This window comes from Panulirus ornatus, chromosome 44 (genome assembly GCF_036320965.1).
Source record: "Panulirus ornatus isolate Po-2019 chromosome 44, ASM3632096v1, whole genome shotgun sequence".
Classification (NCBI taxonomy): domain Eukaryota; kingdom Metazoa; phylum Arthropoda; class Malacostraca; order Decapoda; family Palinuridae; genus Panulirus; species Panulirus ornatus.
In genome coordinates, this window is record NC_092267.1 from 8,036,221 (window position 1) to 8,063,724 (window position 27,504).

The 27,504-nt window shown below is 43.3% G+C and overlaps 1 protein-coding gene across 13 annotated transcripts in view; it reads right to left on the reverse strand.

Annotated features, from left to right (window-relative positions):
- The window catches only part of LOC139762708 (thyrotroph embryonic factor-like), a 258,351-nt gene that overhangs the window by 27,013 nt on the left and 203,834 nt on the right, over positions 1–27,504 (reverse strand). For 10 of the 13 annotated variants that reach the window (XM_071687711.1, XM_071687705.1, XM_071687708.1 and 7 more), the window contains exons 3-4: positions 26,596–26,974; positions 12,656–12,927 (exon numbers count right to left, since the gene is read on the reverse strand). In XM_071687711.1, coding sequence (XP_071543812.1) covers positions 12,656–12,927; positions 26,596–26,974 — 651 coding nt within the window. The remainder of the gene's footprint in view (positions 1–12,655; positions 12,928–26,595; positions 26,975–27,504) is intronic. The other 3 variants (XM_071687712.1, XM_071687702.1, XM_071687704.1) reach the window with 1 other exon arrangement.

Sequence of the window (27,504 nt, forward strand, 5' to 3'; positions counted from 1 at the left end):
CTCATTTCCAATCCATTCCATGTTTTTGCTGCATAGCTTAGGTGTGGGAGGTTTATGTTGCCCCTTAATCATTTGTTCAATTCCAAGCCTACACCTTTACTCATTATTCCAATAAGGGACCCAGTGGCTTCTGCCTTGTACTGCTCTCTCCTTAATCTTGCCTTCCATATCACCATACTTATAGAAGATAGCTCCTAAACTGTTTAATTCTCTCACCTCTTCCAGTCTTTCTCCCCTATATCTACAACACCGTTTAGTACACTTTCGTCTTTCACTCTATGGGGTTTTGCAAAACCTATACTTTCACTATGTATCCTTTTCAAACACGCTTACTTGAATCTACCTTCAATTTTTTTGCCTCTACTCACACATCATAAAACACACAACCATCTGCAACTTCTCTTCACTCTCAGCAAACAACAAAGTATCATTCACAAACAGGCTTACCACTAGCCACCATACCTCACTGCCACAATCCATCTCTGAACCCCATTTTCCTAGTTTGGCTTTCATTTCATCACATCATCGGGAGCGGGGGGCCGGAAATCCTCCCCTCCTTGTATTAACTTTCTAAAATGGGAAACAGAAGAAGGAGTCACGCGGGGAGTGCTCATCCTCCTCGAAGGCTCAGAGTGGGGTGCCTAAATGTGTGTGGATGTAACCAAGATGTGAAAAAAGGAGAGATAGGTAGTATGTTTGAGGAAAGGAACCTGGATGTTTTGGCTCTGAGTGAAACGAAGCTCAAGGGTAAAGGGGAAGAGTGGTTTGGAAATGTCTGGGGAGTGAAGTCAGGGGTTAGTGAGAGGACAAGAGCAAGGGAAGGAGTAGCAATACTCCTGAAACAGGAGTTGTGGGAGTATGTGATAGAATGTAAGAAAGTAAATTCTCGATTAATATGGGTAAAATTGAAAGTTGATGGAGAGAGGTGGGTGATTATTGGTGCATATGCACCTGGGCATGAGAAGAAAGATCATGAGAGGCTAGTGTTTTGGGAGCAGCTAAATGAGTGTGTTAGCGGTTTTGATGCACGAGACCGGGTTATAGTGATGGGTGATTTGAATGCAAAGGTGAGTAATGTGGCAGTTGAGGGAATAATTGGTATGCATGGGGTGTTCAGTGTTGTAAATGGAAATGGTGAAGAGCTTGTAGATTTATGTGCTGAAAAAGGACTGATGATTGGGAATACCTGGTTTAAAAAGCGAGATATACATAAGTATACTTATGTAAGTAGGAGAGATGGCCAGAGAGCGTTATTGGATTACGTGTTAATTGACAGGCGTGCGAAAGAGAGACTTTTGGATGTCAATGTGCTGAGAGGTGCAACTGGAGGGATGTCTGATCATTATCTTGTGGAGGCTAAGGTGAAGATTAGTATGGGTTTTCAGAAAAGAAGAGTGAATGTTGGGGTGAAGAAGGTGGTGAGAGTAAGTGAGCTTGGGAAGGAGACCTGTGTGAAGAAGTATCAGGAGAGACTGTGTACAGAATGGAAAAAGGTGAGAACAATGGAAGTAAGGGGAGTGGGGGAGGAATGGGATGTATTTAGGGAATCAGTGATGGATTGCGCAAAAGATGCTTGTAGCATGAGAAGAGTGGGAGGTGGGCTGTTTAGAAAGGGTAGTGAGTGGTGGGATGAAGTAGTAAGAGTATTAGTGAAAGAGAAGAGAGAGGCATTTGGACGATTTTTGCAGGGAAAAAATGCAATTGAGTGGGAAAAGTATAAAAGAAAGAGACAGGAGGTCAAGAGAGAGGTGCAAGAGGTGAAAAAAAGGGCAAATGAGAGTTGGGGTGAGAGACTATCAGTAAATTTTAGGGAGAATAAAAAGATGTTCTGGAAGGAGGTAAATAGGGTGCGTAAGACAAGGGAGCAAATGGGAACTTCAGTGAAGGGCGTAAATGGGGAGGTGATAACAAGTAGTGGTGATGTGAGAAGGAGATGGAATGAGTATTTTGAAGGTTTGTTGAATGTGTCTGATGACAGAGTGGCAGATATAGGGTGTTTTGGTCGAGGTGGTGTGCAAAGTGAGAGGGTTAGGGAAAATGATTTGGTAAACAGAGAAGAGGTAGTAAAAGCTTTGCGGAAGATGAAAGCCGGCAAGGCAGCAGGTTTGGATGGTATTGCAGTGGAATTTATTAAAAAAGGGGGTGACTGTATTGTTGACTGGTTGGTAAGGTTATTTAATGTATGTATGACTCATGGTGAGGTGCCTGAGGATTGGCAGAATGCGTGCATAGTGCCATTGTACAAAGGCAAAGGGGATAAGAGTGAGTGCTCAAATTACAGAGGTATAAGTTTGTTGAGTATTCCTGGTAAATTATATGGGAGGGTATTGATTGAGAGGGTGAAGGCATGTACAGAGCATCAGATTGGGGAAGAGCAGTGTGGTTTCAGAAGTGGTAGAGGATGTGTGGATCAGGTGTTTGCTTTGAAGAATGTATGTGAGAAATACTTAGAAAAGCAAATGGATTTGTATGTAGCATTTATGGATCTGGAGAAGGCATATGATAGAGTTGATAGAGATGCTCTGTGGAAGGTATTAAGAATATATGGTGTGGGAGGCAAGTTGTTAGAAGCAGTGAAAAGTTTTTATCGAGGATGTAAGGCATGTGTACGTGTAGGAAGAGAGGAAAGTGATTGGTTCTCAGTGAATGTAGGTTTGCGGCAGGGGTGTGTGATGTCTCCATGGTTGTTTAATTTGTTTATGGATGGGGTTGTTAGGGAGGTAAATGCAAGAGTCTTGGAAAGAGGGGCAAGTATGAAGTCTGTTGGGGATGAGAGAGCTTGGGAAGTGAGTCAGTTGTTGTTCGCTGATGATACAGCGCTGGTGGCGGATTCATGTGAGAAACTGCAGAAGCTGGTGACGGAGTTTGGTAAAGTGTGTGGAAGAAGAAAGTTAAGAGTAAATGTGAATAAGAGCAAGGTTATTAGGTACAGTAGGGTTGAGGGTCAAGTCAATTGGGAGGTGAGTTTGAATGGAGAAAAACTGGAGGAAGTGAAGTGTTTTAGATATATGGGAGTGGATCTGTCAGCGGATGGAACCATGGAAGCGGAAGTGGATCATAGGGTGGGGGAGGGGGCGAAAATTTTGGGAGCCTTGAAAAATGTGTGGAAGTCGAGAACATTATCCCAGAAAGCAAAAATGGGTATGTTTGAAGGAATAGTAGTTCCAACAATGTTGTATGGTTGCGAGGCGTGGGCTATGGATAGAGTTGTGCGCAGGAGGATGGATGTGCTGGAAATGAGATGTTTGAGGACAATGTGTGGTGTGAGGTGGTTTGATCGAGTAAGTAACGTAAGGGTAAGAGAGATGTGTGGAAATAAAAAGAGCGTGGTTGAGAGAGCAGAAGAGGGTGTTTTGAAATGGTTTGGGCACATGGAGAGAATGAGTGAGGAAAGATTGACCAAGAGGATATATGTGTCGGAGGTGGAGGGAACGAGGAGAAGAGGGAGACCAAATTGGAGGTGGAAAGATGGAGTGAAAAGGATTTTGTGTGATCGGGGCCTGAACATGCAGGAGGGTGAAAGGAGGGCAAGGAATAGAGTGAATTGGAGCGATGTGGTATACAGGGGTTGACGTGCTGTCAGTGGATTGAATCAAGGCATGTGAAGCGTCCGGGGTAAACCATGGAAAGCTGTGTAGGTATGTATATTTGCGTGTGTGGACGTGTGTATGTACATGTGTATGGGGAGGGTTGGGCCATTTCTTTCGTCTGTTTCCTTGCGCTACCTCGCAAACGCGGGAGACAGCGACAAAGTATAAAAAAAAAAAAAAAAAAAAAAAATATATATATATATATATATATATATATATATATATATATATATTTTGTTTCCTCTTTTAGAAAGTTAAAATACAAGGAGGGGAGGATTTCTGGCCCCCTGCTCCTGTCCCCATTAGTCGCCTTTCTACGACACGTGAGGAATGCATGGGAAGTATTCTTTCTCCCCTATCCCCAGGGATATACATGTGTATGTGGGTGGGTTGGGCCATTCTTTCGTCTGTTTCCTTGCGCTACCTCGCTAACGCGGGAGACAGCGACAAAGCAAAATAAATAAATAAATATATACTATCCCTGGGTATACGGGAGAAAGAATACTTTCCACATATTCCCTGCGTGTTGTACAAGGTGACTAAAGGGGAGAGAGCAGGAGGCTGGAAATCCTCCCCTCTCGTTTTTTTAATTTTCCAAAAGAAGGAACAGAAGGGGGCCAGGTGAGGATATTCCCTCAAAGGCTCAGTCCTCTGTTCTTAACACTACTTCGCATGCAGGAAATGGCGAATAGTATGAAAGAAATTATATATATATATATATATATATATATATATATATATATATATATATATATATATATATATATTTTTAAACTTCGCCATTTCCCACGTTAGCGAGGTAGCGTTAAGAACAGAGGACTGGGCCTTTTTTGGAATATCCTCACCTGGCCCCCTCTGCTCCTTCTTTTGGAAAAATATATATATATATATATATATATATATATATATATATATATATATATATATATATATATATATATTTTTTTTTTTTTCATACTATTCGCCATTTCCCGTGATAGCGAGGTAGCGTTAAGAACAGAGGACTGGGCCTTTGAGGGAATATCCTCACCTGGCCCTCTTCTCTGTTCCTTCTTTTGGAAAATTAAAAAAAAAAAAACGAGAGGGGAGGATTTCCAGCCCCCCGCTCCCTTCCCTTTTAGTCGCCTTCTACGACACGCAGGGAATACGTGGGAAGTATTCTTTCTCCCCTATCCCCAGGGAATATATATATATATATATATATATATATATATATATATATATTATACTTTGTTGCTGTCTCCCACATTAGCGAGGTAGTGCAAGGAAAAGACAAAAGAATGGCCCAACCCACCCACATACACATGTATATACATATACGTCCACACACGCACATATACATACCTATACATCTTAGCGTATACATATATATATATATATATACACACACAGACATAAACATGTGCATAATTCATACTGTCTCCCCTTATTTCTTCCCATGGCCACCCCGCCACACATGAAATGACCTGCCCCAACATGTGCGCGAGGTAGCACTAGGAAAAGACAAGGCCACATTCATTCACACTCAGTCTCTAGCCGTCATGTATAATGGACCGAAACCACAGCTCCCTTTCCACATCCACGCCCCACAGAACTTTCCATAGTTTACCCCAGACGCTTCATATGCCCTGGTTCAATCCCTTGACAGCACGTCGACCCCGGTATGCCACATCGTTCCAATTCACTCTATTCCTTGCCCGCCTTTCAATCTCCTGCATGTTCAGGCCCCGATCACTCAAAATCTTTTTCACTCCATCTTTCCACCTCCAATTTGGTCTCCCACTTCTCCTCGTTCCCTCCACCTCTGACACATATATCCTCTTGGTCAATCTTTCTTCACTCATTCTCTCAATGTGACCAAACCATTTCAAAACATCCTCTTCTGCTCTCTCAACCACACTCTTTTTATAACCACACATCTCTCTTACCCTTTCATTACTTACTCGATCAAACCACCTCACACCACATATTGTCCTCAAACATCTCATTTCCAGCACATCCACCCTCCTCCACACAACTCTATCTATAGCCCACACCTCGCAACCATATAACATTGTTGGAACCACTATTCCTTCAAACATACCCATTTTTGTTTTCCAAGATAACATTCTCAACTTCCACACATTTTTCAACGCTCCCAGAACTTTCGCCCCCTCCCCCACCCTATGATTCACTTCCGTTTCCATCGTTCCATCCATTTCCAAATCCATTCCCAAACATCTAAAACACTTCACTTCCTCTAGTTTTTCTCCATTCAAACTTACCTCTTTTTTTACTTTCCCTCAACCCTACTGTACCTAATAACCTTACTCTTATTCACATTTACTCTTAGCTTTCTTCTTTCACACAATTTACCAAACTCAGTCACCAGCTCCTGCAGTTTCTCACTCGAATTAGCCACCAGTGCTGTATCATCAGCGAACAACAACTGACTCACTTCCCAAGCTCTCTCATCCACTACAGACTGCATACTTGCCCCTCTTTCCAAAACTTGCATTCACCTCCCTAACAACCCCATCCATAAAAAAATTAAACAACCATGGAGACATCACACACCCCTGCCGCGAACCAACATTCAATGAGAAACAATCACTTTCCTCTCTTCCTACACGTACACATGCCTTACATCCTCGATAAAAACTTTTCACTGCTTCTCACAACTTACCTCCCACACCATATATTCTTAATACCTTCCACAGAGCATCTCTATCAGCTCTACCATATGCCTTCTCCAGATCCATAAATGCTACATACAATTCCATTTGCTTTTCTAAGCATTTCTCACATATATTTTTCAAAGCAAACACCTGATCCACACATCCTCTACCACTTCTGAAACCACACTACTCCTCCCCAATCTGATGCTCTGTATATGCCTTCACCCTCTCAATCAATACCCTCCCAACTTATTTCCCAGGAATACTCAACAAACTTATACCTCTGTAATTTGAGCACTCACTCTTATCCCCTTTGCCTTTGTACAATGGCACTATGCAAGCATTTTGCCAGTCCTCAGGCACCTCACCATGAGTCACACATACATTAAATAACCTTACCAACAAGTCAACAATACAGTCACCCCCTTTTTTCATAAATTCCACTGCAATACCATCTAAACCTGCTGCCTTGCCAGCTTTCATCTTCCACAAAGATTTTACTACCTCTCCTCTGTTTACCAAATCATTCTCCCTAACCCTCTCACTTTGCACACCACCTTGACCAAAACACCCTATATCTGCCACTCTATCATCAAACACATTCAACAAACCTTCAAACTACTCACTCCATCTCCTTCTCACATCACCACTACTTGTTATCACCTCCCCATATGAGGTGCTGCTACTGTGAAGAGATAGAATGATGGAAATAACTGAAAGAAGAGTAACTGAGGAGTGTTTTTTTTTATATAAGAAAGTTGGGGAATGTGTTAATCAGGTTTTAGTGGTAAAGATGACTGTGGAAAAGTATTTAGCCAAAGGTAGGAAGTTGTATACGGCTTTTATGGATCTGGACAAAGTATATGACAGAGTCAAGTGCTTTATGGGATGTGTTAAGGTTCATGGGTAAGGGGACTAACTTGAATGGTATGAAAGTCTTCTATAGAGGAGCAGATACATGTGTAAGATATATATATATATATATACATATACCTAAACAGCTTTCCATGGTTTACCCCAGACGCTTCACATGCCCTGATTCAATCCACTGACAGCACGTCAACCCCGGTATACCACATCGATCCAATTCACTCTATTCCTTGCCCTCCTTTCACCCTCCTGCATGTTCAGGCCCCGATCATACAAAATCTTTTTCACTCCATCTTTCCACCTCCAATTTGGTCTCCCACTTTTCCTCATTCCCTCCACCTCTGACACATATATCCTCTTGGTCAATCTTTCCTCACTCATTCTCTCCATGTGCCCAAACCATTTCAAAACACCCTCTTCTGCTCTCTCAACCACGCTCTTTTTATTTCCACACATCTCTCTTACCCTTATATATATATATTATATATATATATATATATATATATATATATATATATATATATATATATATATATATATATATATAGTGTTAATGTGCTGAGAGGTGCAACTGGAGGGATGTCTGATCATTATCTTGTGGAGGCTAAGGTGAAGATTTGTATGGGTTTTCAGAAAAGAAGAGTGAATGTTGGGGTGAAGAGGGTGGTGAAAGTGAGCTTGGGAAGGAGACTTGTGTGAGGAAGTACCAGGAGAGACTGAGTACAGAATGGAAAAAGGTGAGAACAATGGAAGTAAGGGGATTGGGAGAGGAATGGGATGTATTTAGGGAATCAGTGATGGATTGCGCAAAAGATGCTTGTGGCATGAGAAGCGTGGGAGGTGGGTTGAATAGAAAGGGTAGTGAGTGGTGGGATGAAGGAGTAAGATTATTAGTGAAAGAGAAGAGAGAGGCATTTGGACGATTTTTGCAGGGAAAAAATGCAATTGAGTGGGAGATGTATAACAGAAAGTGACAGGAGGTCAAAAGAAAGGTGCAAGAGGTGAAAAAGAGGGCAAATGAGAGTTGGGGTGAGAGAGTATCATTAAATTTTAGGGAGAATAAAAAGATGTTCTGGAAGGAGGTAAATAAAGTGCGTAAGACAAGGGAGCAAATGGGAATTTCAGTGAAAGGCGCAAATGGGGAAGTGATAACAAGTAGTGGTGATGTGAGAAGGAGATGGAGTGAGTATTTTGAAGGTTTGTTGAATGTGTTTGATGATAGAGTGGCAGATATAGGGTGCTTTGGTTGAGGTGGTGTGCAAAGTGAGAGGGTTAGGGAAAATGATTTGGTAAACAGAGAAGAGGTAGTAAAAGCTTTGCGGAAGATGAAAGCCGGCAAGACAGCAGGTTTGGATGGTATTGCAGTGGAATTTATTAAAAAAGGGGTTGACTGTATTGTTGACTGGTTGGTAAGGTTATTTAATGTATGTATGACTCATGGTGAGGTGCCTGAGGATTGGCAGAATGCGTGCATAGTGCCATTGTACAAAGGCAAAGGGGATAAGAGTGAGTGCTCAAATTACAGAGGTATAAGTTTGTTGAGAACTCCTGGTAAATTATATGGGAGGGTATTGATTGAGAGGGTGAAGGCATGTACAGAGCATCAGATTGGGGAAGAGCAGTGTGGTTTCAGAAGTGGTAGAGGATGTGAGGATCAGGTGTTTGCTTTGAAGAATGTATGTGAGAAATACTTAGAAAAGCAAATGGATTTGTATGTAGCATTTATGGATCTGGAGAAGGCTTATGATAGAGTTGATAGAAATGCTCTGTGGAAGGTATTAAGAATATATGGTGTGGAAGGCAAGTTGTTAGAAGCAGTGAAAAGTTTTTATCGAGGATGTAAGGCATGTGTACGTGTAGGAAGAGAGGAGAGTGATTGGTTCTCAGTGAATGTAGGTTTGCGGCAAGGGTGTGTGATGTCTCCAGGGTTGTTTAATTTGTTTATGGATGGGTTGTTAGGGAGGTGAATGCAAGAGTTTTGGAAAGAGGGGCAAGTATGAAGTCTGTTGGGGATGAGAGAGCTTGGGGAGTGAGTCAGTTGTTGTTCGCTGATGATACAGCACTGGTAGCTGATTCATGTGAGAAACTGCAGAAGCTGGTGACTGAGTTTGGTAAAGTGTGTGAAAGAAGAAAGTTAAGAGTAAATGTGAATAAGAGCAAGGTTATTAGGTTCAGTAAGGTGGTAAGTTTGAATGGAGAAAAACTGGAGGAAGTAAAGTGTTTTAGATATCTGGGAGTGGATCTGGCAGCGGATGGAACCATGGAAGCGGAAGTGGATCATAGGGTGGGGGAGGGGGCGAAAATCCTGGGAGCCTTGAAGAATGTGTGGAAGTCGAGAACATTATCTCGGAAAGCAAAAATGGGTATGTTTGAAGGAATAGTGGTTCCAACAATGTTGTATGGTTGCTAGGCGTGGGCTATGGATAGAGTTGTGCGCAGGAGGGTGGATGTGCTGGAAATGAGATGTTTGAGGACAATGTGTGGTGTGAGGTGGTTTGATCGAGTAAGTAACGTAAAGGTAAGAGAGATGTGTGGAAATAAAAAGAGCGTGGTAGAGAGAGCAGAAGAGGGTGTTTTGAAATGGTTTGGGCACATGGAGAGAATGAGTGAGGAAAGATTGACCAAGAGGATATATGTGTCGGAGGTGGAGGGAACGAGGAGAAGTGGGAGACCAAATTGGAGATGGAAAGATGGAGTGAAAAAGATTTTGTGTGATCAGGGCCTGAACATGCAGGAGGGTGAAAGGCGGGCAAGGAATAGAGTGAATTGGATCGATGTGGTATACCAGGGTTGACGTGCTGTCAGTGGATTGAAATCAGGGCATGTGAAGCATCTGGGGTAAACCATGGAAAGCTGTGTAGGTATGTATATTTGCGTGTGTGGACGTGTATGTATATACATGTGTATGGGGGTGGGTTGGGCCATTTCTTTCGTCTGTTTCCTTGCGCTACCTCGCAAATGCAGGAGACAGCGGCAAAAATATATATATATATATATATATATATATATATATATATATATATATATATATATATATATATATATATAAAGCCACACACAGCCCTGCCTCACACCCACATATACACCAAAACTTTCAACAATCACTCAACTCTCCATCCACTCTTACACATGTATCTGCTCTTCTATAGAAGACTTTCATACCATTCAAGTGCTGTCACCTTACCCATGAACCTTAACACATCCCATAAAGTTCTTGACTCTGTCATATACTTTGTCCAGATCCATAAAAGCTGTATTACAACTTCCTACCTTTGGCTAAATACTTTTCCACGGTCATCTTTACGACAGAAACCTGATTAACACATTCCCCAACTTTCATATATATAAAAAAAACACTCCTCAGTTACTCTGCTTTCAGTTATTTCCATCACTCTTATCTATTCACAGTAGCAGCACCTCGTATGCTCATTGGTTACGATACTGCCACTATGCATATATTACAAGTGTACACAATTACAACTATGATAACAGCACTTTCTTAAACTAGCACCATTTCTAGCATATCAATGAATCATACACTTTACATATTACATATTCAATCATATGTACTCTGCAAAATGTAATGTCTAAGTGCAATAAACTGTAACTTAATGAATGATCTTTGCCTACTTTACCTGATTCTTGTTTCTGATACAGCTGCCTAGACATACATCAAAGTTACGTATCAAACTAAGAAAACTAGGCACAAAGTTTTGCAGTAATCCTATGCAAACTAAATTGTGAATGGAAATATGGTTGGGCAAAATAAAAATAGGGTTGATTACTATTGGCCTCCACAAAACTGACTTTTACTGGGCCCGAGATAACTGAAAACTTTAGCTGCCACCATTCACAGTTAATGTAATAGTTAAACATCTCAATTCTAATGAAAAATGATAGCCTGAGTCATTTTCTAGAATATCATAAATATGTTTGATATCAGCACTGTAGTCCACACAGCTGGTTGTCCAGGTAAACAGGATTTGCAGTTAAATTACCAAAAAATAACTACTCATTGGAATATATATATATATATATATATATATATATATATATATATATATATATATATATATATATATATATATAACTAATACACACCAGTACTTATATTTATTGAGTAAGAATATGTATGTATGTATGTATGAAAAGGATCACAATTTTGCGCGTGATCAAGATATTCCTATGGGTCCACAGGTTTACCAAATGGCATCCTAGCTTTGTCTCTTTGAAGTATATCAACTGACATTTATTTCTCTCTTGTGTCTCCCCTGATGATGTGATTATTACACGAAAGTGCACTTGGGAACTTATCGTGTTTCATTTTCCCTGTGGGCTCATAGGAGTACGTATGTATGTATGTATGTATGTATGTATGTATGTATGTGTGTGTGTGTGTGTGTGTGTGTGTGTGTGTGTGTGTGTGTGTGTGTGTGTGTGTGTGATATATATATATTGGAAAGGATCACAATTTTGCTCGTGATCAAGATATTCCTGTGAGTCCATGGAGAAAATGAAACACGATAAGTTCCCAAGTGCACTTTCGTGTAATAATCACATCATCAGGGGAGAGGAGAGAAATATAACAGTCAGTTGATATAAATCGAAGACGAAGCTAGGATGTTTACCAAATGGTGTCCTTACTACGTCTCTCCATTGTATATCAACTGACTGTTATTTCTCTCTTGTCTCCCCTGATGATGTGATTATTACATCAAGGTGCACTTGGGAACTTAACATGTTTCATTTTCCCTGTGGACTAATAGGAATTGATTACGCACAAAATTGTGATCCTTTCCAATATATATACTTACATATGAATGAAAATTATGTATATATCTATATTACAAATATACACATATATAAATTGTATGTGTGTGTGTTACTGAACTCCGCCTTCATGAGGTTACACTGCCAGTGAAATTTCACATCTGGCAAGGCTGTATCACTGGGAGTTTAGCTTCATTAAAGAACTTTCGACTCCAACATAGTCCACATAATTCTGCTACTGTAAGTAGGGCAGCCTTAGAATGCAAGGAGCCTCTGCAAAGATATCCAAGGTAATACAAGGATATATATATGTATGTATATATATATATATATATATATATATATATATATATATATATATATATATATATATATATATATATATAATAGCCCCTATACTCCTTTTCTAAGAGCTCCCACAACTCTAAGGCCGCAGCAGGTAAATGAATTCTTTTTGGAGTGAAAAGTTTTTTGACTACTGTATTCCCATAGATGAAGCCTTGCCAAAGGTGACTTTACACATACACCAGGTACCAATTTTTGTATCAGTCCCTACAGGATGATGATATTGGTAGGCGTGTCTATGAGCCTGCTGCCCTTTACAGGATTGCGAACATGGGCCCGTGAGATCCGTGGGTCGCCACGCTAACCACTACACTACGGAGGCTGTTTCATCTTCTAGTGTGTGTCTGAGTGTGTGTGTGTGTGTGTGTGTGTGTGTGTGTGTGTGTGTGTGTGTAAACAAGAAAGGTCAAGTCGGGAACGTACCTGTTTGCGACTTTTCTTGATCATGGGCTGTGGTTTGAGCTCCTCCTCTGAGAAGGCTCGTGTTCTCGGGTCAAAGTCCTGCCCAGGTACTGTGGCAAGGGCTAATTCGTTAGGAGATACTTGGAAGTCAATGTAGGGGACGATTTTATCATCTCTAGCATCCGTTGGCTGGGCCGTGGCTCCAGTAATATTGTTGAGGGCAAGATGACCACCACCCTTGGTATTCAGTCTTACAGTCACTAACTCTCGCCCCTGACTTGCTCGAGCCTTGTCTGTAAACCACAGAAAACGGACACGCTCAACTCGGGGCTCCCGCGTAAGGAAAACGACAAAGCGCGCCTCCTCACCTGCGCTATACACACTTATATAACAGCAAATACAACTACCGTACTGTTATATAACAGCAAATACAACTACCGTCCTGTTATACAACGGTGAATACGACTACCGTTGTTATATAACAGCAAATACAAATCTCGTTCAGGCTTCGTAACGCACTTATATAATCGAAATTGAGAGTTAAGCTTACTAATGAACAAGATTTTAGGCCCAAAAGGGATGGAAAGTTAAGAGGAGTGAGGTGTTCTTTACTCGAGTGAAAACAAATTGCCAATGTTAGTTCCGCGTGCCTTCAATCTGAGAAACACTACACAAGAGGTTATCGCACAAGTGAATATATCAGAGGGATTAAATATCTTTATATAAACTTTCCCGCGAAAGTTACGTTGGCAACTTGTGAACTGTGAGGTTTCTTATCGATACCCAACGCCGTTTTATCACGATGTTCACATTATTACTATTATTATTATTATTATTATTATTATTATTATTATTATTATTACTATAATTACTTCGTGAGCCACGAGTTGATGAGCAAGTCAGGGGATTCACATCAGTCACCTTCCCTCATGCAACCTCAACACACAAACACACACATACATACATACATAAATACATACACAATGCACCAGTTATACATACTATACACACATTATCATGATATGGTCCAGCCCAGCCACCCTACCTAACCTAACCTACCTCGCTCGCACGACGACGCTGACCCACACCTGCAGCAGCTACACCAGCCACCCACACCCACCTCGCCAGCAGCAGCTTGGCAGAGAAAGAGGGTGGAGAGGGAAGGAGGCAACGGCGATGGGTGTGGGTGGATGACGGACGAGGTCAGGTCGTAGGTCAGCCGCCGTCGCCGGAGCTAAGTGCTGGCCCCCATCGTCTGCAAACACTAAAATAAGCTGACCACATAAGCGGTAGTCGGCCATTAATGTTATGGTGGGGACTGGGTCAGGGGAACTGTGTGGGTGGAGGAGGAAGCGGCAAAGATTGTGTTGAGCGTGGCAGCCGAGATGGCAAAAATGTGTGGGGTAACTAAATGGACAGGTAGCATGTCGTCGGGTTAGATAATGAAGCAGGAAAGGTGTGGGGTTTGGGCGGGTGAAGGGGGATAAATGATGGGAAGGTGTGAGGTTTGGGCAGGTGAAGGGATAAATGATGGAAAGGTGTGGGGGTTTGGGCAGGTGAAGGGGGATAAATGATGGAAGGTGTGGGGTTTGGACAGGTGAAGGGGATAAATGATGGGAAGGTGTGGGGGTTTGGGCAGGTGAAGGGGGATAAATGATGGGAAGGTGTGGGGTTTGGGCAGGTGAAGGGGATAAATGATGGGAAGGTGTGGGGTTTGGGCAGGTGAAGGGGGATAAATGATGAAAAGGTGTGAGGTTTGGGCAGGTGAAGGGGGATAAATGATGGGAAGGTGTGTGGGGTTTGGGCAGGTGGAGGATAAATGATGGGAAGGTGTGACGGGAGAATGACCCCGTCAGCCATGGGTAGGAAAAGCGTTACACAACCATCATCAATGAAGCCATGACAACTAAAAGGTTGAATACATTAACAGATAGGGTGTGGCAGCTGATGATACACCAGGGAGATTGTCTGCGACACCAACTCTAGTGTGGGGAGCACATGAAGGGGAGCCTACATGAGACTGGGATACCTGGAGAGAGGAAAGCTGAGGGCACTAGGGCCTTGGAAGGCTAGGATAGATAGCTGTGACGGGCTGAGGACACCAGGTTCTTGGAGGGCTGATCTAGCTAGTGGAGGCTGAGGACACTGGACTCTCGGAGGACTAGTGGACCAGCTGGTGGCAACGCTTGGGGCTGGATCATGCTGGTGGACTTCGCCTTCTAATGAATAAGGTACTGATGGTGGGGGTGAGGAAGAGGAGGAGGAGGAGGGGTGATGCTGACAACAGGATGCGATGGGGGAAACACAGATCAAGCTCACTGGGAAGTGGTGGTGTAGGGACACTACCAAAGATGAGAAAGCAAATGAGGAGTACGGAGCTGCCACCGATAGGGTGAAGAGGCCTGAAGTACTAGCAAGAGCTAATCACATTCTACATGGGGATGACGCAGTGCAGAAGTTCATGGGCAGGGATGACCTCTGATCTGTCTTCATATGGGGGAGAGACAGACCAGTAGATATCAATATTAGAGAGGCAGTAATGGTAGTGATGGGGTCAGGATGGTAAGGAGAGAAATGCTGATGGGGTAAGAAAGCTGACTGAGATCAGCATTCTGAGGAGGATAAGAATGCTCATGGGATGAAGACGTACCGAGAGACGATTGATGTGATGGGACGTGCCACAACATGAATCACAAAAATTGTAAAGTTACTTTTAATGATTGTGATGATGGAAGCTGAGTATTCATGGAATGTGGAGACTGGTGAGGTGGAGGAGGAGCTGATGATGGTAATGCTATAACAGCAGAAGAAAGTTAAGCGAGTGGAGCTCTAGGATCGAGGGAACTGAAGGGAAATGGAAGCTGATGGGGTTAAGCTATTGAGTGGGAAAGGGTACTAAGTTGTCAGAGGGGCAGCTGCTGAGGGAAGACGGCTAGGAGGCAGGGCAACTGTAGGAGGAAAAACGGCTGAAAAGGAAATGAAGCAAGGCAGCTGAGGTAGCTAGGCAGCTAGGGGTCAAGGCTGCTGGTGTAGGAAGACAGCTTGGGTTAGGGCTACTAGTGTAAGAAGACAACCAGGGGTCAGGGCTGCTGGTGTAAGAAGACAGTTAGGGGTCAGGGTTGCTGGTGTAGGAAGACAGATAGGGGTCAGGGCTGCTGGTGTAAGAAGACAGCTACGGGTCAAGGCTGCTGGTGGCTGCTGGTGTAGGAAGACAGCTAGGGGTCAGGGCTGCTGGTGTAGGAAGACAGCTAGGGGTCAAGGCTGCTGGTGTAGGAAGACAGCTAGGGGTCAAGGCTGCTGGTGTAAGAAGACAGCTAGGGGTCAAGGCTGCTGGTGTAGGAAGACAGCTAGGGGTCAAGGCTGCTGGTGTAAGAAGACAGCTACGGGTCAAGGCTGCTGGTGTAGGAGGACAGCTAGGGGTCAGGGCTGCTGGTGTAGGAAGACAGCTAGGGGTCAGGGCTGCTGGTGTAAGAAGACAGATCAGGGCCAAAGCTGCTGGTGTGGGAAGACAGATAGGGGTCAGGGCTGCTGGTGTAAGAAGACAGCTAGGGGTCAAGGCTGCTGGTGTAAGAAGATAGTTTGGGGTCAGGGCTGCTGGTGTAGGAAGACAGCTAGGGGTCAGGGCTGCTGGTGTACGAAGACAACTCGGGGTCAGGGCTGCTGGTGTAGGAGGACAGCTAGGGGTCAGGGCTGCTGGTGTAGGAAGACAGTTAGGGGTCAGGGCTGCTGGTGTAAGAAGACAGCTAGGGGTCAGGGCTGCTGGTGTAGGAAGACAGCTAGGGGTCAGGGCTGCTGGTGTAAGAAGACAGCTAGGGGTCAGGCCTGCTGGTGTACGAAGACAACTCGGGGTCAGGGCTGCTGGTGTAGGAGGACAGCTAGGGGTCAGGGCTGCTGGTGTACGAGGACAACTAAGGGTCTGGGCTGCTGGTGTAAGAAGACAGCTAGGGGTCAGGGCTGCTGGTGTAGGAAGACAGCTATGGGTCAGGGCTGCTGGTGTAAGAAGACAGCTAGGGGTCAGGACTGCTGGTGTACGAGGACAACTAGGGGTCAGGGCTGCTGGTGTAGGAAGACAGCTTGGGGTCAAGGCTGCTGGCGTAAGAAGACAGCAAGAGGTCAAGACTGCTAGTGTCAGAAGACAGCTAGGGGTCAAGGCTGCTGGTGTAGGAGGACAGCTAGGGGTCAGGGCTGCTGGTGTAGGAAGACAGCTAGGGGTCAGGGCTGCTGGTGTAAGAAGACAGCTAGGGGTCAGGGCTGCTGGTGTAGGAAGACAGCTAGGGGTCAGGGCTGCTGGTGTAAGAAGACAGCTGGGGGTCAGGGCTGCTGGTGTACGAAGACAACTCGGGGTCAGGGCTGCTGATGCAGGAAGACAGCTAGGGGTCAGGGCTGCTGGTGTACGAGGACAACTAGGGGTCTGGGCTGCTGGTGTAAGAAGACAGCTAGGGGTCAGGGCTGCTGGTGTAGGAAGACAGCTAGGGGTCAGGGCTGCTGGTGTACGAGGACAACTAAGGGTCTGGGCTGCTGGAGTAAGAAGACAACTAGGGGTCAGGGCTGCTGGTGTAGGAAGACAGCTAGGGGTCAGGGCTGCTGGTGTACGAGGACAACTAGGGGTCTGGGCTGCTGGTGTAGGAAGACAACTAGTGGTCTGGACTGCTGGTGTACGAGGACAACTAGGGGTCTGGGCTGCTGGTGTAGGAAGACAGATAGGGGTCAGGGCTGCTGGTGTAAGAAGACAGCTAGGGGTCAAGGATGCTGGTGTATGAAGATAGTTTGGGGTCAGGGCTGCTGGTGTAGGAAGACAGCTAGGGGTCAGGGCTGCTGGTGTACGAGGACAACTCGGGGTCAGGGCTGCTGGTGTAGGAGGGCAGCTAGGGGTCAGGGCTGCTGGTGTAGGAAGACAGTTAGGGGTCAGGGCTGCTGGTGTAAGAAGACAGCTAGGGGTCAGGGCTACTGGTGTAGGAAGACAACTAGGGGTCAGGCCTGCTGGTGTAAGAAGACAGCTAGGGGTCAGGCCTGCTGGTGTACGAAGACAACTTGGGGTCAGGGCTGCTGGTGGAGGAGGACAGCTAGGGGTCAGGGCTGCTGGTGTACGAGGACAACTAGGGGTCTGGGCTGCGCTGCTGGTGTAAGAAGACAGCTAGGGGTCAGGGCTGCTGGTGTAGGAAGACAGCTAGGGGTCAGGGTTGCTGGTGTAAGAAGACAGCTAGGGGTCAGGGCTGCTGGTGTATGAGGACAACTAGGGGTCAGGGCTGCTGGTGTAGGAAGACAGCTAGGGGTCAAGGCTGCTGGTGTAAGAAGACAGCTAGAGGTCAAGGCTGCTAGTGTCAGAAGACAGCTAGGGGTCAAGGCTGCTGGTGTAGGAGGACAGCTAGGGGTCAGGGCTGCTGGTATAGGAGGACAGCTAGGGGTCAGGGCTGCTGGTGTAGGAAGACAGCTAGGGGTCAGGGCTGCTGGTGTAAGAAGACAGCTAGGGGTCAGGGCTGCTGGTGTAGGAAGACAGCTAGGGGTCAGGGCTGCTGGTGTAAGAAGACAGCTAGGGGTCAGGGCTGCTGGTGTACGAAGACAACTCGGGGTCAGGGCTGCTGGTGTAGGAAGACAGCTAGGGGTCAGGGCTGCTGGTGTATGAGGACAACTAGGGGTCTGGGCTGCTGGTGTAAGAAGACAGCTAGGGGTCAGGGCTGCTGGTGTACGAAGACAGCTAGGGGTCAGGGCTGCTGGTGTACGAGGACAACTAGGGGTCTGGGCTGCTGGAGTAAGAAGACAACTAGGGGTCAGGGCTGCTGGTGTAGGAAGACAGCTAAGGGTCAGGGCTGCTGGTGTAGGAAGACTACTAGTGGTCAGGACTGCTGGTGTATGAGGACAACTAGCGGTCTGGGCTGCTGGTGTACGAGGACAACTAGCGGTCTGGGCTGCTGGTGTAGGAAGACAACTAGTGGTCAGGACTGCTGGTGTACGAGGACAACTAGCGGTCTGGGCTGCTGGTGTAGGAAGACAACTAGGGGTCAGGGCTGCTGGTGAAGGAAGACAGTTAGGGGTTAGGGCTGCTGGTGTAAGAAGACAACTAGGGGTCAGGGCTGCTGGTGTAAGAAGACAGCTAGGGGTCAGGGCTGCTGGTGTAGGAAGACAACTAGGGGTCAGGGCTGCTGGTGTACGAAGACAACTAGGGGTCAGGGCTGCTGGTATACGAAGACAACTACGGGTTAGGGCTGCTAGTGTAGGAAGACAACTAGGGGTCAGGGCTGCTGGTATACGAAGACAACTAGGGGTTAGGGCTGCTGGTGTAGGAAGACAACTAGGGGTCAGGGCTGCTGGCGTGGGAAGACAGCTAGGGGTTAGGGCTGCTGGTGTAAGAAGACAGCTAGGGGTCAGGCCTGCTGGTGTAACAAGACAGCTAGGGGTCAGGGCTGCTGGTGTACGAAGACAACTAGGGGTCAGGGCTGCTGGTATACGAAGACAACTAGGGGTTAGGGCTGCTGGTGTAGGAAGACAACTAGGGGTCAGGGCTGCTGGTGAAGGAAGACAATTAGGAGTCAGGGCTGCTGGTGTAAGAAGACAGCTAGGGGTCAGGGCTGCTCATGAAGGAAGACAGTTAGGGGTCAGGGCTGCTGGTGTAAGAGGACAGCTAGGGGTTAGGGCTGCTGGTATAGGAGGACAGCTAGGGGTCAGGGCTGCTGGTGTAGGAAGACAGTTAGGGGTCAGGGCTGCTGGTGTAGGAAGACAGCTAAGGGTTAGGGCTGCTGGTATAAGAAGACAGCTAGAGGTCAGGGCTGCTGGTGTAAGAAGACAGCTAGGGGTCAGGGCTGCTGGTGTACGAAGACAACTAAGGGTCAGGGCTGCTGGTGTAAGAAGACAGCTAGGGGTCAGGGCTGCTGGTGTAGGAAGACAGCTAGGGGGTCAGGGCTGCTGGTGAAAGAAGAGAGCTATGGGTCAGGGCTGCTAGTGTACAAAGACAACTAGGGGTCAGGGCTGCTCATATAGGAAGACAGCTAGGGGTCAGGGCTGCTGGTGTAAAAAGACAACTAGGGGTCGGGGCTCCTGGTGTATGAAGACATCTAGGGGTCAGGGCTGCTGGTGTAGGAAGACAGCTAGGGGGTCAGGGCTGCTGGTGAAAGAAGAGAGCTATGGGTCAGGGCTGCTAGTGTACAAAGACAACTAGGGGTCAGGGCTGCTCATATAGGAAGACAGCTAGGGGTCAGGGCTGCTGGTGTAAAAAGACAACTAGGGGTCGGGGCTCCTGGTGTATGAAGACATCTAGGGGTCAGGGCTGCTGGTAAACGAAGACAACTATGGGTCAGGGCTGCTGGTGTAATAAGACAACTAGGGGTCAGGGCTGCTGGTGAAGGAAGACAGATAGAGGTCAGGGCTGCTGGTGAAGCAAGACAGCTAGGGGTCAGGCCTGCTGGTGTAAGAAGACAGCTAGGGGTCAGGGCTGCTGGTGTAGGAAGACAACTAGGGGTCAGGGCTGCATGTGTAGGAAGACAGCTTGGGGTCAGGGCTGCTGGTGTAGGAAGACAGCTAGGGGTCAGGGCTGCTGGTGTTGGAAGACAGCTAGGGGTCAAGGCTGCTGGTGTTGGAAGACAGCAAGATTCGGGGCTGCTGGTGTAGGAAGACTGCTAGGGATCAGGACTGCTGGGTGGCGAGGCAGCTGTCAGAGGAAGGCAGCCTGGGGTCCAGGTTGCTGGAAGGCATGACAACATGAGGGGAAGGGCAGGTGGTACAGGAAGGCAGCTAGGGGCCAGGGAAGCTAGAGAGGGATGGCAGCTAGGGGAGGCATAGCAGCTTGTTAGACAGGGCAGCTGGGAAGCATGGCAGCTGAGGGACGGTGACTGATGCATGATGTGCTACTTGCTCACATGGTATCATCCTTAAATCACTTTCAACCTGATTTAATGTCAACACTCTTAAGAGATAATTTGGTTTGTCAAAAGCTTTTGTGATCCTATTGAAATACCATTAAATATATAAGTACAGACATTTTCCTAGGTGACTGAAGACATGACACCAACTTATCTTTGAACTATGCTTGAGTACTTGCACTAATGAGATAAAAGCATAATCAGAAAATTACTTCTACATGATACATATAAATTCATACATTCCCTATCAAACAATCTGACCCATGCTTCAAATTTCAATCACTTCTACTTTCACCACATATTCCCTCATTAAAACCTCAAGAATGTGTATTTTCAAAGCATATGAATAAAATCAAAAGCTATGCATAGACTGGCAAACTCTTCACATTCTAATGTATAAAGCCTCCAAAGAATATAATTAACGAAAATCCAACTGTCCTAGAATTACAAATCTAATAAACTCCCTCCCTTTTATTCTATCCAAATCAAAAGCATATTGAGTTTACATATATGTTGTATATTAAAAGAATTTACATATACATAAAAAATTCTGCGTGATTTTATCAAATGAGGGAACCACCAATATAGTCTCCAAACATCACTTACATTGAAAAATACTGATGTTTGTAAGGTCAAATCACTCTATGTGCTATATATATGGTATCACAGATCCAATACATTTTACAACTATGACACATCATACACAGAAAGGAGGACATTACCACATTCTAAAGATTATATGCATTTACTAACTCTGCAACATTTTGGCTTTAAACCATTTGGTGACTATATATACCTTACAATGGCTTCAAAAGACTTCCATTCCAAGTGTTCATTTTCTAATTAGGCTCATTCAAGTTGCAGTTCAGACTTATGTATCCACCACTTTGTCTTGTCTAGTGGGCAGGCTGTGGAGTTTTCTCATAGCTAAAGGCAATGCATCAAAAAGTTTGGGGCACCTTTCTACTTCACAGAAAATATCAAAATCTTTGAAGCCTTGTGGAATGCATACCTAGTGGGGTCTTCTGAGCTCTTCACTCCCACAGCCCAGGCTGCTGGAATGCATCATTGGTCAACCAAGCTGTTGTAAGCAGCAGCCCTCAGGCCCACATAGGATCCATAGCCTGGCTGGTCAAGTACACTTTGTAGTACTTGTCTAATGCACTCTTGAGCTTCTCTACTGTACATCCCATGCTATTTCTGATTGCAGATGGCAAGATGTTGAAGAGTTTTGGGCCTCAGATGTTTAAGGTGTTCTCTATCTATGTACATAATGCATCTTTGGATATCTGAGGTAGTAAAAGAAAGGGGAACAGGAGGAGCACAAGTACAGTTCCTTGGGGTACTGAGCTTTTTACTAATTTGTCACAGATATGGCTTGGTTTACAGCTACATGTTGTGATCTACTAGTGAGAAAGTTCTATGTCCCTCTCTCAATTTTTCCAGTTATTCCCATTTTTTGCATCTTAGGTGCTATGAAACTATGGTAAAATTTGCCAAATGCTTTTGCAGTGTGTAAATCACATCAGCAATTTCTTTGTTTTCCAGAGATTCAACAATCTTATCATAATGGTTAGGCAATGGAGAAATGCAAGATTTTCCTGCCCTGAAACCATGCTGTCCTGGATCATGTAGCTTGTTCACTTCCAAAATTCAGTCAACTTGCCTCTCAGGACTCTTTCAAAGACTTAATAATGTTCAATGTAATGCTATCTGCTGATGGCGAGTGATAATCTCCCCACTTTTCTGGTTATTCCTCCAAAATTTGTAAATATTTTCCCTTGTCTTTTCTTTTTCTGTTTCATAATTCTCTATATTTCAAATAAGGGCCGGCCTTGATGTTGACTTATGTCTATGAGTGGAGCCTAAAAATTTCCCCCTTAGGCTCAGTCCTGTTCTTAATGCTACCTCACTAATGTGAGAAATGGCGAATACATATGAAAATAAATATATGTATAAAGCTATATCATGATCATATTTGTCAAAAGCTTTTGCAGAAAATGTGAATCACATCAGCATACAAGGTGACAAAACATAATTGACTGATTGATTGATTAAAAGAGTGGTACAGTGATCAATATCAGTGGCATGCAGAGTGCAAAAAGTGCAAAATGACCGTACTTATGCTTTCCAGTGCATGATATCTCAACGTATTCCAGTTAGAGGATGTCTCCTTGCCTGATGTCATCCCTATTTGTACTTAGCAGTTTCCCAGTTAGAGGATGTTTCCTCGCCCAGAATCTTATTCCATGAAGTTTGCTTAACGTATGTCTCGGGACTCTCGAAAAAATCTTTATGAAGCAGTGCTACTGGCCAGTATCAACTGATGGTTTATGAACAGAAATAACCTATTTAAAATCATCAATCATGAAAACTAACATTTCCACGATATCATTTAAGAAATACAAAACTTCTGATGCTACAGTTGTGGCTTTAATATACAATCCCATTCCTCCACATCCTTCCAATACTGTCACACTTGTACAGGTTATAATCTGGGATCAACCTCATAGTACATGCATGCGAATTTCCTCATAAAGATGCTCATGGTAGACTTCTTAAGTCAGTGAAAGATTAAAAAATTATTCCACCTGCTTAGCAAGGTTGCATTATGGTCAATGGATGAAAGGACTAGTCTCATCGAAGCAATTCTTACTTCTAAGAACTGAGTCATTAAGGCCATCACTGTCAAGCCACATCCACCAAAAAAAATATTCAACATCTTCAAGTGTTAGATAGAATATTAAGACCATAAACTCTCTCACTATGCACATCACTCTTACAGCATTGCAGCTAGCTACATGAGCCATATAAAAGGGGTCCTGGGGATATAAAGGAAAAAAGAACAAAAAAACTAGAATATCATGTTACCCTGCCATGCTCCAATCAGTGGGCAACTGAGTCCTTACTGTGCTACGATTTAAGTTTATAAGTTCTAATATCTTGTACAAGCAAGCAAGGGATTTTTCCCCCTTTCCTTATATGTTCAAACGTACGTGCCCTAAAAAATTTTTTTGCTGATACATACAAGGCCTTGCTCTTGTTAGTTACCTGTTAACTTTAACGTATATGTATAATTTGTTCGTACCAAAATGCGAGCCTGAAATTACCAGTTACAGCAAATCTTTAACCCAAACTAAAGTAACTGAAGCCTTTTATTTCACATATGGTTTATTGCCATCCCATCTTTATGGTAAGGTTCTTTATAATCAAGCATCCAAATTTTCTGTGTATGACACTATCTACGTGTGAATCATTAGAGCAAGTACCATAAGCAAATAAAAACATCAGAAAGATAATGATGTATCATGTCAATGGAAGGGATAACAACCTTTTGGGCCTAATCAAATATGATCAAGCATTACATCAAATACATAACATCTAAAACAAACAACAATAACACTCATAAGGTATCTGTTATCATTACAATTAAAAACTTACATTAGATATCAAATACACACAATAATATATTTCGAGTGAAAAATAATCATAAGAAGTTGAGAAAAGAGAAGAAAGTAGTATTCACAAAAGTGCCACGATGTCTACCAAATTCTACTATTTACAGAAGTCAAGTATGTTCAGGACGTCTTAATTCTCCAATGGAATGAACTTGAAAATAAAATCATATCAATACACTCTATTGCCTTATCAATAATAAAACATAAAACAACATATTAACTGGGAGAAGAAAAGTACGGTAATGAAAAATGTTGTTATAAAGTGTTATTGTGATAAATAATTCTAAATTCACGAATTCTTAGTGTTTTACTTTTGATATCTTGCGAAATGAAATTCTCCACATATGTATCTTTGATAATTAATTCTAAATTCAGGAATTCTTAGCGTTTTACTTTCGATATCTCGCAAAATTAAATTCTCCACATATGTAACTTCTTAATCAAAAAGTAAGATGGCCAAGTCAGATTTTTCGGTCTTCATTAAGATCATAGCACATAACTCTAAGCTCTTTTATAAAGAAAATTGAGGGACAATAAAAATAATTGCTTGAGACCTGGGCATGTAGGTTTACCATTTCATCTATAAACATCAGAATAAATGGAAGCTTTCAACAATTCATATTTGAATCCTTAAATCTTGAACAGAAGATGCTTATGACATTCAAAATACACACAACTGTCTAAGACAACTTTGTGCTAATGGTGCAAAATACCATAAAGAAGTACCAAAAGAAAACTTGAGAAATTTGGTTTAGCAACTGTCCTGTCAAGGTTTACATAAAAGGATGCCAACGAACTCATCGATTTGAAAGAAACTGCGTACCACGACATATCTCTTAGCCTAATACCCAAACTTCTCATTATTCAGCACTTGCAAAAGAACAAGTTTTCTTAATCATTGTAATATACAACTTCTGACAGCTAAATACCCTTAAATCCGATCACTTCATTACCTCCACAAGGGAGACCTCAGAGCAAGCAAAAAGTCTCTCATGTAATATTGTTAAGGCAGACACAAGGGGGAAAACATAATTTCCCACACATCCTACTCATTTAACAAATGGTCTATAGCCTACTGTTTTCAAAATAAGTGAAGTCTTAAATGAACGTCAGTATGCTAAACAGGTATTTGTGCAATATCTGAAAGGCATGATTATGGTAACAAGACCAATAACTTCATATGCCTTTCATTCATAAAGCAAAAAAGTTTGCCCTATGACATAAATACACATTATCATAATTAACAGCTAAAATGTTATGGTGTCAGATTTGTAGAGTAAGACTCAAACTAAACACAGCAAAATGCCTATCCTTTGCAGACAATAGAATGAGTGAGGAGGCATGGGAAGTAAGAAAAACATGAAAAACAGTGGTCAAAAACATTCCACTGCACAGCATAAAAAGAGCAGAAAATCAGTATCATATCACTGTAGTTGGGAATTGATGACAGAACTTTATCACATTTCACGATAATGTGCAGCAAACAATTTTGAACCATGACATCCATTTTGCTAACCTGACTGATCATAACAAAAGAAAAACTAGAAACTTCTTACCAAATATAAAAGATGAACATCAATAGTCAATATGCACTGAATATTTATACAGTGAAATTGATAGATAATATAAATAGAAGAAAAAAAATGCCACACTCCAGTCTAAATTCAATGGCTAGTCTTCTAAAAGCCAGATTTTCATACTTTTTTCCTATTGTAAAATGATCTCCGAACCCATATATCTTTTGGATTCTTTTCATTGTTAATGTTCCTCATTCCTATTCCTACTGATTACTACTACCTAATGCTCCTGCCTCAAAGTTCCTTCCTACTACTGCTCCTACCATTTTGCCAAAAAGCAAGGCTAACTATACAGTACTGAGAGTAGGGAGATCTAGAGTAATGTAGAATGAGCCATGTGAGTTTTGTGTTGTCAAGTGTTAAGTATGACAAAGAAAGATTGGACACAACGCCAATAACCCACATGTGGGTGAAACAGAAAGACAACCTAGCAAACATTATTCACTTCAATGGTTAGAAAATTTGTTGACAGGTATTAAACAAACAGCAGTGATTACTGGATAAGCCTCAGAATGGTCACATGCATCAAATAATGTATTACAGGGAAGAGTCTTAGGAACAATTCTCTTTCTCAAACATATCAATGACACTAACAATGGGCTATGCCATAAAATATCAAAATCTATGGATGACTTAAAGCTATGAAATAAGACTGAGAAGTGGCAAATAAGTCTTAATACATCTGAGTGTAAAGTTCTACAAAAAAAAAAAAAATCACTTTTGTAGAGCTACATAATGGTATGCAGTTCCTCCTATTTTGATTGAATTAGAATTGTATCATCATAACATTAGGTATGTGCTATCATCATAATGATGTATTAGAAAATTGGGAAATGCAGTACTGGTACAGAGAAGTTCATCAACTGACTTGAAGTTTTTTGAATCGTTACTCGACACATCATGGCCCTACACAAATCCCACGCTCAATTCGGCAAAATCTTTAAATTTCGGGGAATTAATATCAAGACACCCGTAATGTAGGAAAGCTAAAAGCACAGCAAGAGAGGATACAAAACAGATTGCTGGAAACAAAGGAAAATGTGAGTAAAGTATGGCTATGAAGCCATTTTTACCTGGTTCGTTGACCTGAAGGGATGGAGAGTGGGGTTCTGATGACTCAGGTGAGGAACAATAACCATCACCAACATAGTCTTGTGGAGAGAGGGCAGGGGGTTGCACAGTCATGGGGACAGTAGGGGCAGCAGCTAAGCTTGACGGTGCCTGAGGAACTACACCGACACCTGACCCAACAAGTGGGGTGTCAGGGGAAGATGGTGCCTTTGGAGACAAGCTGTTGTTATTACAGGTACTATTACTACTGCTGCTGGTGCTGCTGTTATGATCAGCACTCCCACTACTGCCCCCACTACGGTTTGCAGCATTGGCTTTAGCATTTTCTTCTACAGGGATCCCATTCTCATTCAAAAACTCATCAAGATCCATGTATTCCAGCTGCAAAAGAAAGAAATATACTATCACTATGGAGATTCATTACAAAGTAATTAGCATACCATTACAGAATGTTTCTCTCAAAACACATTTTTGTATCTATGTAAACTAACTCTCTGTAAGATTGCATCTGACAGTGATTTGTGATGATAACTAACCTACGCTATCTATCTATATACCTGATGCCTATTCCCTTTGGGAACTCCCTCGAGGGGGTGGCCATGGCTAAAGAGTCTCCATAACTGGTGAACTCCAATGCCACTTCTTAGCCTTTTGTGACTCACCCTTAGCGGGCCACTGGCACGGGGCAACTCTAGCACAGCAATTTTAGAGGCTGTACTAACAGACAGATAGATGGACAGACATTCTCTATTTGTCAAAGCATGGAGCATAATGTTGTGCTTTCGCTGCAGTTGAGTAAACTCAAGTATGGTTGTGCTTCCGCTGCAATTGAGTAAACTCAAGTATGGTTTACGTGTTTTTATTCAAAATTCTATTAACTTCATGCATGACATTTATATGAACTAATCCCT